Source organism: Mesocricetus auratus, unplaced genomic scaffold (assembly GCF_017639785.1).
Source record: "Mesocricetus auratus isolate SY011 unplaced genomic scaffold, BCM_Maur_2.0 Super-Scaffold_100031, whole genome shotgun sequence".
Taxonomy (NCBI): domain Eukaryota; kingdom Metazoa; phylum Chordata; class Mammalia; order Rodentia; family Cricetidae; genus Mesocricetus; species Mesocricetus auratus.
In genome coordinates, this window is record NW_024429212.1 from 14,820,074 (window position 1) to 14,831,331 (window position 11,258).

The following is an 11,258-nucleotide window of genomic DNA, read 5'->3' on the forward strand; positions in this document are numbered from 1 at the left end:
AATAAAACCTTAGTGCTGGAAGCGAATGAATGTTAACGCTCTCCAGGCAGAGGAAATGGACAGCTATTAGACGCAACTGCTGCTTCCCTTTTGCGCTAACGACATTACGGGAAGCTCTTTGGGTAATATCATTTGAAGCTGTTGTCTCTTGTGTTCCAGGTCATGCAAGACAGGATCATCTGCCTTCCGAAGAGAGTGCAGCCTGCGCAGAACCACTCCTCTGCTTCCAACGCCTCCCAGGCGGTCATCGGTTCCACCCCGCTGCCTCCGCCTAAGCCCTCTCCAACCAGCCCCACCACCGTGGAGATGAAGGGGCTGAAGACGGACCTGGACCTTCAGCAGTACAGCTTCATCAACCAGATGTGCTACGAGCGAGCCCTCCACTGGTACGCCAAGTACTTCCCATACCTCGTGCTCATCCACACCCTGGTCTTCATGGTCTGCAGCAACTTCTGGTTCAAGTTCCCGGGCTCCAGCTCCAAGATAGAACACTTCATCTCCATCCTGGGGAAGTGCTTTGACTCCCCGTGGACCACACGTGCGCTCTCCGAAGTGTCTGGGGAGGACTCGGAAGAGAAAGACAACCGAAAGAACATGAGCAGGCCCAACACCATCCAGCCCAGCGGTCCTGAAGGCAGCCTGGTCAACTCCCAGTCTCTCAAGTCGATCCCTGAGAAGTTTGTGGTCGACAAATCCGCAGCAGGGGCTCTGGACAAAAAGGAAGGCGAGCAGGCCAAGGCCCTGTTTGAGAAGGTGAAGAAGTTCAGGCTGCACGTGGAGGAGGGTGACATCCTGTACGCCATGTACGTCCGCCAGACCGTGCTCAAGGTCATCAAGTTCCTGATCATCATCGCGTACAACAGCGCTCTGGTCTCGGAGGTCCAGTTCACGGTGGACTGTAACGTAGACATGCAGGACATGACGGGCTATAAGAACTTCTCCTGCAACCACACCATGGCTCACCTGTTCTCTAAACTCTCCTTCTGCTACCTGTGCTTTGTAAGCATCTACGGCTTGACCTGCCTTTACACCTTATACTGGCTGTTCTACCGCTCCCTGAGGGAGTATTCTTTCGAGTACGTCCGGCAGGAGACAGGAATTGACGACATCCCGGACGTGAAAAACGACTTCGCCTTTATGCTCCACATGATAGACCAGTATGACCCTCTCTACTCCAAGAGGTTTGCCGTGTTCCTGTCTGAAGTCAGCGAGAACAAATTGAAGCAGCTGAATCTAAATAACGAGTGGACCCCTGACAAACTGAGGCAGAAGCTGCAGACGAACGCCCACAACCGCCTGGAGCTGCCCCTCATCATGCTCTCCGGCCTCCCTGACACCGTGTTTGAAATCACGGAGCTGCAGTCTCTGAAACTAGAGATCATTAAGAACGTCATGATCCCCGCCACCATCGCCCAGCTGGACAGCCTCCAGGAGCTCTCCCTGCACCAGTGCTCCGTCAAAATCCACAGCGCGGCGCTCTCCTTCCTGAAGGAGAACCTCAAGGTCCTGAGCGTCAAGTTCGACGACGTGCGGGAGCTGCCCCCCTGGATGTATGGCCTCCGCAACCTGGAAGAGCTCTACCTGGTGGGCTCCCTGAGTCACGACATCTCCAAGAACGTCACCCTGGAGTCCCTGCGGGATCTCAAAAGCCTCAAGATCCTCTCCATCAAAAGCAACGTCTCCAAAATCCCCCAGGCCGTGGTGGACGTGTCCAGCCACCTGCAGAAGATGTGCATCCACAACGACGGCACCAAGCTGGTGATGCTGAACAACCTGAAGAAGATGACCAACCTCACGGAGCTGGAGCTGGTGCACTGCGACCTGGAGCGCATCCCCCACGCCGTGTTCAGCCTGCTCAGCCTCCAGGAGCTGGACCTGAAGGAGAACAACCTCAAGTCGATAGAGGAGATCATCAGCTTCCAGCACCTGAGAAAGCTGACCGTGCTCAAGCTCTGGTACAACAGCATCGCCTACATCCCAGAGCACATCAAGAAACTGACCAGCCTGGAGCGGCTGTTTTTCAGCCACAACAAGGTGGAGGTGTTGCCTTCCCACCTCTTCCTGTGCAACAAGATCCGATACCTGGACTTGTCCTATAACGACATTCGCTTCATTCCGCCCGAAATCGGGGTTCTGCAAAGTTTGCATTACTTCTCCATCACGAGCAACAAGGTCGAGAGCCTCCCGGACGAACTCTACTTTTGCAAGAAACTTAAGACTTTGAAGATCGGGAAAAACAGCCTCTCCGTGCTTTCGCCAAAAATTGGAAATTTACTGTTTCTTTCCTACTTAGACATCAAAGGTAATCACTTCGAAGTCCTCCCCCCTGAGCTGGGAGATTGCCGGGCTCTGAAGCGCGCCGGGTTGGTCGTGGAAGATGCTCTGTTTGAGACTCTGCCCTCAGACGTCCGAGAGCAAATGAAAGCAGAGTAGCTTATTTTTACATCGGAACATGACTGAAACACGCTTCTACCAAATACAGTATCAAGAATTAGGTAGTCTTAATGCCTTTCCTGTATTATTTTTGTTTTTTTTTGTGGGGGTTGTTTTGTTTTCGTTTTTTCACACAAGACAAAAATGTACACAAAGATTGAGTAAGGAGTATGTATTTTTAATAAAAATTTAATTGTATTTTTCAATATTAATATTTTAAAAGTTTTATTTGTCCTGGAAGCTATGACATCTGTTATTATTTCCTACCAATAAGAATGAGTAGTTCCATCTGGCTTTGGGTCTTTTTTTTTTTTGCCTTCAGTTCATTCTAGTAAGGAAAGGAACTCTAGATTGTGTGCATTTTGGCGTATTTGAAATGGCTGGAGATGACGTTGCCAACACCATTTATACCTTGTTTCTACTTGGCCCAGTCTTTGTTTGTGTTCTCGTTGTGTGTACCAAGGAGTCTGCGCCAGTTATTTTAATATCAGCTGCCTCCTAAATTTCCAGGTTTCCCCCCTCTGTAGAAACTCTGCATTGCAAGTTCACGCAAGTGAATTGTCACAGAGTGCTATCCCTCTGCCAACACCGTTAATTGTATAACTCCCTGAACGACAGTTTCAAGGTAGCCTTGGATGGGCTTTTTAAGTGGGTGAAGAAAGCAATGCCCGGCAGTTTCCATCCTTGTGTTTGTTGATCATTCGTTGCTTGACTAATTTGTATTTTTTAGCCAACATTCTAAAATTAGTTATTAAAAAAAATCATGTACAACTGCCCCTCCCCCATCCACCTCAGTATTGTCATGTGGTGAGCAACCTTAGGAACATTAGATTTGTTTTCATAGTCTAACAGATAATTAAATTTTAAATCATAGAATTAGAAGCCTGTTTTGAGTAATTTAATCATTTTTTTAATGTCTTGATATCGTGGACGCATCAGATGGTAAACAATCTCGGTACTCAGGCGCTCTGAAAAATCTGATCGATTCCACGCAGGCCCGCCCCTTCCTTGGGCCCTGTGCCCAAGTGATGATCAATACACTTCCTGCCTGCTAAACAGACCAGCCTGATATACACGTACGTATAGTCATCAACTTCCCGCAAGCCTGCCCTCGATGCGTGCACCAGTGACGCCAGCATGGGAACGCCTCGGCTGTCTGCTTAAAATTGTACCCCCCTTAAGTCGGTCCTGACGTTTTCCAGATGGGTGACTAACAACCTGTAGGTGTTGTCACTTAGCAATAATCCCTGCCTGGTGGCTGGCAAAGCTTTTCCTTACCTTTGTCTTCCTGTATCCAGCCCAGTGTGGAGACTTGAGCTACACACAGTTCACTGGCTGTAAGGAAAAGCCTTAATGCATCCCTGAGAATAGGAAGGTGGCCTGGGGTTTGACATCCTGTTTGAAGCATGTTTTCTTGGTCCCCTCCGTGACCTTGCCCAGCCCTATCTTTTGTGACATGCAGGCATGTAGAAGGCGACTCTGGCAGGCACTGGGCGGACACACAGACCTCATTTCACTTAAGGGAGAGAGTTGTAAGGGTGTAGCTCAGCGATGAAGCATTTGCCTGGCAGCAAGGCCCCAGAGCCTGAGGCTTAATCACGAGACACTAGGAAACAGACTTGGAGGGAGGGGTGCAATGCTCATCATTTTGAGTGGGTGAAGAAAGAATAACAGATCCGTGTGATGGGCCAGCCATGCTGAGCAAATGCTTTTTTTTTCCATTTAAGGTTTCAGTCATGATGTCATTAAACCTGGAATTGAAATAATCATTTTCTGAAATGCTGTTATGGCTACACTTCTTAGAAGAAATACCCAGTTTTAGCATATGGAGATCCTGAGTATGAGTTCTGTGTCGTGTTCAGAGACAGGTCTGTGTTAAGGAAGGACTGTTAGGGGCAGACTGCTATTGAGCAAGAGTAACCTGTCGTGGAAAGGTAAACTGAGTCGGTGAATCCACTGTCTTGATTGTTAAAATTTATGGTCATTTCCAGCATCACCCTTCAAAGGGGTTAAATACCATATTTATGCTGAAGTTTTTATGTGGCATTAACTGAAAATCCCATATGGGTTCACAACTAAAATAAGTCACCAATAACTCAATTTTGTCAAAGCTTCCAAAATAATTAATGATTCTGCAGGCTGACTCCCAACCTAAGTTGTAAATAGCACTCAATAAACCACTACAAGTTCGTGACCTTATGTTTTAAGCAAGAGGAAAATATTCACAGATGTTTCTATTAGATTTTATAAAACTTCCTAAGCTTCAGACTTGACTTGGAATAATTTAAATTGTCTGATCCTTGTCCTTTTTTAAAACAGTCAGCTTTTGTTCACATTCTTTGAGTAAAATGCCTTCAATCACTATCTAGCCTTCCAACCGGACACTCAGGTACCTGAACTGCTGAATTTTCTAACGTTCGTTGATCCAACTCAGCACACAGAGGCCGTCGGCCTCTCGCTCTATGTTTTCCAAGTGCTCTTGCTGAGGAGGATCAGCCAGCTCCTTGTCCAACCTCTTGATCCACAACAAATCCCTGTGTCAACCACTAATGTGCCATCAGTATCCTGAACTCCAGGCGCAGCCTAAGCTCCAGGTGGGCAAGCTGTATTATGGGGTCTAAGTCACAGAGTCCAGAAAAGGCAGCTGTCTGGTGGTTGTCTGGTTGGAGGTCCCGATAGATCCCCATCTAAGTGACTGGCAAGATGGCTTTGCGGGTGAAAGGTGCTTGCCACCCAGACCGAGCGCCTGAGTTTGATTCTCAGGGTCCATACAATGAAAGGAGAGGACCTGCCCCCCTTAAGTTGTCCTCCGGCCTCCACACAGGCACCATGGCATGGGCGCCTACACAAAAATGCACACACAGACTAACTAATGTCATTTTTTTTATTTATCATGGAAAAACACACCTAAGAAGATAACACCCCAGAATAGTATTGTGTTTTCTTATTACAGGATTTGATCTGGTTTTGCATATCTAAACTCTAGATAAGATAAAAATCCGATGCCTACGTGTGTAGGTTCCTGGCATTGCCCACCCAGCTCGACCCCGATGCTGTAATGAGCTCCAGCAGTCTCCCATGGTGTCTTGAGCTTGAGCAAGCAGGACCGCTTTTAACGGCAGCTTGGGAAATTTTCCTGCCCCACAGATTTTGTTCATTTGGACCGTAGGTCCTGCTTCGAAAGGGTCTGAGACGACTCGGTCTCTTTTGGGTTTCTCGACACAAAAAGAAGCCCGGTTTCTTACAGCATTCTTGTTTACAGTTTCTGTTTGTCTCACTCTCTAATCGGTTCCGTACCAGATGCCCGATCAACGGCATTGGCATTTCAACAGGAACCCTTACGGCTCAACAATACAAAATCCGTTAGCATTACTCTTGCCAAATAATAGAAATGCTGACTTGGTCTCAGCCCTGCAGAGAGTAAACTTAAGACCTCGCATTAGTGTTGTCCCTGTGACTCCTGATTTGTGATGGTGCTTAAAAGAAACAACACTGGGGCAGAATCCTAAGTACAGGCAGAGTCCTACTCGTGGCGACCTCGAGGAGACTTTCTAGAAAGGTCTGTGTGATGTCTGCATCTTACCCCTTTAGGGAGGGACAAAGAAAACTCCACAGTCGTCTTACGGAGAGCCGCCATGGGTTTTCAGACTTAACTCCCCAGTCTTCAAGCTTCTGATAATTTGGTTATCAGCCTTCCAAACAAGTACCCTGTCCCCTTCCCCTCCCCCAGAGTCGCCCACTAATAAAGATGACATCTTTATGTTTATCTGAGGGAGAGAGAAAAAGAGCCTCCCTCTGCCCCCCAGGAATTTTTTTTTCAATCAGAGGGATATAGAACGTGTACTGCGTGACTTTACTGACCAAATAGCAGCCACTCTGTAATAGGGTTTGGCTTGGTTTCTGAGCCGGGGTCTTCCTCTGTAGCCCAGGCTGAGCTTGAACTTGAGAACTTCTTGCCTCGCCTTCCTGGGCGCTGGATTACGGGTGTTCACCCTTGGCCCGCATGGTTTCTAATGTATTTGTTTGTGTCTCCATTCTCTCACTGCGCTGCTTTTTGGGGTGGACACTCCACGCCCTATGTGCTCCCCTCGGTGTCTGTCTTGGCGTTGTTCACAGGCTGCCGAGTGCTGGCGAACTCTTGGACTGCCAAGAGAAAGGACCGAGCATTGATTTGTCATAGTACATGTTCGTGAAAGGAAATGTCTTAACGTTATTTGGCCATGTAGTGTACAGGAACAAAAGTAACTTAAATAAAGTCATTTTTGTAACTTAACTTGGGGCCGCATCCTTTTCTTAACGTGTTTGCAGAAGTCGTGACCATCTTTTGTTCTTAAACCGTCACCAGGGTTCTCTGGGCTGCTGCAGGAAGTAGGCTCGTTGACTTTTGCCATGGGAGCCGGGTCTTTATAACTGTGAATAATTGTTTCCTTCCTTGATACACTGCGCTGCATCTTACCTAAAGCGTCCCCAGAGTTTCATTTGTGTAATTAGTGCTTTAATGTATAATCTGGAGTACAGCTTTTGTACATTTGCCAGATCCGATCGTACAATGGCTACCCAGCTCACTTAAAGGAGCGAGAGCGGTCCTGCACAGCCAGAGAGACATTCTCACTTATGGAGGCCCCGTTACAGGACCGTTCCCCATACTGTTGTGTAGAGAGAAGCCTTTTCCTTGCCAGCCGCTTTGGTTTTTCCCCACCAGTCGCCTGGGCTCTGCCGAGTTGCAGTCCCCAAATAACACACAAGACGCTGTATTAATTATGAAGCTGTTGGTCTTGCTTGTTTCTTACTGGCTAGCTCTGACTTAAGTATTTACTCCATAATTGTTAATCTAAGTAGGCCCCGTTACAGGACAGTCCCCCATACTGTTGCACAGGCATAAGAAAACCGTGGCCAGTGCTGATGACTCCCATAGCTCGGCTGTCACCACGCCTGGTTTCTGGGTAGAATTATGTTGCTGGCAGTCACTTCTGGGAATGATGGTTGTGATGAAGGTGGTTGTGGGAGGTGCTGAATGCGTTATGTTCCAGAAACAGAAGCAACTAAGAGCTTTAGAGGCCAAAGCTGGCACCCCAGATTCCGTGTGTTGTGGCCTCAGAGCGGTGCTCACACCAGGAAAAGCCCCCGCCCGCTACCTTTCCATCTTCCAGAACTTCCTTTCATGAGGGGTGTCGAGATAGACGGAGACTAAGCAAACGATGAGGTTAGTTACTAGTGTTGGCTGGCATTTCATTTGAAGGAGAGCATGAGTGTGCCAGGGGAAAGTCCACCAAAGTCGACTTGAGATTGGCAGGGATGTGTCTTAGCCACGTCTGTGTTGCTGTGCTAACACACCATAACCAAGGCAATTAACAGAAGGAATGGCTACTTGGTTTCTGGCTCCAGTGGGTAAGAATGAGCCACGGCAGGGAAGCGTGGCAGCAAGCTGCAGGCGTGCCTGTGGAAATTCACAGCTCCAACTGCAAACAGGAAACAGAAATGGTGGGGTACTGTGAAACCTCAAAGCCCTTCCCAAGGACACACCTCCTCCAGTAAGGCCACACTTCCTAATCCTCCATTTGAATGTTTGATTCCCAGTAAGCCTGAGACTTACAGGAAACATCTCATGCAAACTGCCACGGTGCACTTCCAATTTTGTTGTTGTTTTTTAAGATTTATTTATTATGTATACAGTGTTCTGCCTGCATGTACACCTACACTCCAGAAGAGGGCACCGGATCTCATTATAGATGGTTGTGAGCCACCATGTGGTTGCTGGGAATTGAACTCAGAACCTCCAGAAGAGTAGTCAGTGCTCTTAACCTCTGAGCCATCTCTCCAGCCCCTCACTTCCAGTCTTAACACAGTGTAAGTTTGAGTGCCATCCTAAATAAGTAAGGCACTTTCTGTTAGTCATGGTAATTTTTGCATGTGAATCTATAAATGCAGGTTATAGCTTGGATTTCACATGAGTATGTTTTGAAAGTCCAGGTAATAATGGCTCAGCTTGTAATCCCAGCACTCAAGACACTGAGGGAGGTTGCTTCAAGTTTAAGGTTACCCTAGGCTATCTGAGTAAATTCCAGTCCAGGCTAGATTGCAGTATGAGATAGAAATAAGTAAATGTAAATTTAAAATAAACCTATTTGAACCCAGCAATGTACAAATGATCATTTGCCTGACATATCAGGCATATCATAAATGATTGTTTTCTGAGCTTTAACATTTTATATAAATTATACAAGTAAGCAACAATACTGTCAAACATCTACATCAAGTGGTCCATTGTAACTGACTCAGGAATTCTTCTGCTAGTCAAGACTGGAAGCAAGTAAGCCATGGGCTGTCTTCTTTGTCATTGTTGTTATAATTCCTTATAGAATTAATTTTATTTCATGTCAGCTTACATCCAGACATACAAATTACTATGTTTGAAGCCAGGCATCATGGTGCCCATGTATGATCTGACTGGACAAGCTGAGACTTGATGATGTCAAGGCCAGGTTTGGCTTCATACAAGACCCTGTCTCAAATAAACAAATAAATTGAAAAGTAAATATACCAGGTTTTTTTTCTGGGGCCACCAACCAGCTCCCAAATCATGACACAGACTTACTAGTTGTTTGTGTGTGTGTGTGTGTGTGTGTGTGTGTGTGTGTGTGTGTGTGGTTTTTGTTTGTTTTTCGAGACAGGGTTTCTCTGTGGCTTTGGAGGCTGTCCTGGAAGTAGCTCTTGTAGACCAGGCTGGTCTCGAACTCACAGAGATCTGCCTGCCTCTGCCTCCTGAGTGCTGGGATTAAAGGTGTGCACCACCAATGCCCAGCGAGACTTACTAGTTTTGAATGCTCAGCTTTATCTTAGCTCTTGTTTTAGTCTGCTTCTCTTTAACTACATTTTGCCTCCAGGTTTTTTGCCTTCCTTTCTTTCCTTCTTTCCTTCTTTCTTTCTTTCTTTCTCCCTTCCTTCCTTCCTACCTTCCTACCTTCCTTCCTTTCTTTCTATCTTAGTCTCCTGCTTCTCATGCCTGGCTGGCTGGCAGCTGCCTGGTTTCTGGCCCTGGGTGTGTCCTTCTCTTTCTCCCTTGTTCCCCTTGTTCTTCTCTCCTAGATTTTTCCTCCTACTTTTATCCTCTCTGCCCGCCAGCCCCACCTATCCCTCTCCTGCCAAGCTATTGACCATTCAGCTTTTTATTAGGCCAATCAGGTACCTTAGGCAGGCAAGGTGCAACAGCAACACATCTTTGCATAATTAAATAAATGCAGCATAAGCAAATGTAACACATCTTTACACAGTTAAAGTAATAAATACTCTGCAACATAAATGTAACACACCTTTACACAGTTAAAGTAATAAATACTCTGCAACATAAACAAATGTAACATACCTTTGCCTAGCTAAATATTCCACAACAGATTGGACCTTATTGCAAATCTCAGGAATATAGAAAGATATTGAGAAAAAAGACAGGTGTCCACTTTGCATTCTATATTTAATCCACAGTTACATTTTGCTTTTCTTTTTTTAAAGCAACTTCCAAGAAGTGATTTGATATGACCAGAAACTCACAGTGTTTCCTTCCTTTATGAGTTGTGAGGGTTCTTGGAATTCTAAGTTCCCAGTGTGGGGTAACTTTGTTAAGATCATATTCTCAGAGACACTTGGGTGGCTTCAGACATCTTTCTTAGGCTGAGTTAATCCAAGGGTTAACTTTGAGACTCATTGGTACATTGACACATAAGTGGCGAAAAGTTTAGGAAAGAGTTGACAGATTGTATTTGCCTGGCTGAGTTGTTTGCCTAACTTGTGTTTCTTCGGTGGTCAGTTTAGCTGGGTTTAGGGTCATTGTAGAAATAGTCCCTGCAACATGGCTGTGAGGAGTTTCAAGGTAAAGTGAATCGGGGTGGAAAGACTCACCCTAAAGATTAACAGCGCCATCCTCTGGGCTGGAGGGCCGCCTGGATAAAAGGGAGAAAGAGAACTGAGGGCCAGCACCCATTTCCCATTTCCCACTGCTCCCTGACTGCAGACACAAAGTGGCTGGCACTTTCTACCACTGCTATTGCGATGTCCTCGACATGGCCAACTACATCCCTGGAACAATAAGCCCAAATAAACCCTTCCTTCCTTGAGTCAATTTTTACTGCATGTTTTTAATCACAGAAATGAGAGCAGTAACTGGTACAATTTCTTTGTGATTTAGACTTCTTCATGAGAAATCCTTTATAGGTAGTCCATCCCAACGAATAATATAAAAAAAAGCCATGGATGGTAATCTTTTAAGCTGTCATGTCACAGACCTTTTTCGGTGAACGTGTATAGCAGGAAATCATCTTGCTCCAAATCAGAAGGCCACTTTGCTCTGCTCTCTCCAGGTCCTCTGCCCTGCAGTGTGACTCAGTGGGAAGCGGTCCTGTAGTCACACTCTGAGCCTCAACAACAGCATCAGCCCAGTAATGACTGTCACCTGTTTTACGCAGCAAGCAAGGGGCAGGGGTTGGCAGCCACTGGGTCTTCGAGTTCCTACCGTAAAAAAGATAAGTCAGAGCAACTCCATCTGAACCTTTATCTACATTAATGTTTAAGGCTAAGTACCAGGTAAAAGTTCAGACTGTACACACAGACACTGGGGGGGGGAGGTGCCGCCACTTGCTTACTAGGTGACCTGCTATTTAATGTGCCGTCCAAAATTTAGAATTTGGAGTTTAGTTCAAATTCTGCCAATGGGAGAAGGGCGGTGGGCAGGCATGCAGGACGCAAGTCTCAAGTTGAGTAAACCAGCTAGATAATGTTATCTAGGCTGAAGAGATGGTTCGGGTGTTAAGAGCACCGGCCACTCTTCCAGGGGT

General features: G+C 46.4%; 1 protein-coding gene and 1 long non-coding RNA gene across 7 annotated transcripts in view; one reads left to right on the top strand and one right to left on the bottom strand.

Annotated features, from left to right (window-relative positions):
* The window catches only part of Lrrc8c (leucine rich repeat containing 8 VRAC subunit C), an 80,380-nt gene extending 73,674 nt beyond the window's left edge, over positions 1-6,706 (top strand). For all 6 annotated transcript variants that reach the window (XM_005077379.4, XM_040733435.1, XM_040733436.1 and 3 more), the window contains one exon: positions 160-6,706. In XM_005077379.4, coding sequence (XP_005077436.1) covers positions 160-2,433 — 2,274 coding nt within the window. In that variant the 3' untranslated portion in view covers positions 2,434-6,706. The remainder of the gene's footprint in view (positions 1-159) is intronic.
* A 1,021-nt stretch (positions 6,707-7,727) lies between these two features.
* LOC121135115 lies at positions 7,728-10,966 on the bottom strand. The gene is made up of 3 exons (XR_005872296.1): positions 10,710-10,966; positions 10,327-10,367; positions 7,728-7,892 (listed from the first exon to the last, which is right to left on the bottom strand). It is a non-coding gene; the product is annotated as an uncharacterized LOC121135115 (long non-coding RNA).
* Positions 10,967-11,258: the final 292 nt, after the last annotated feature.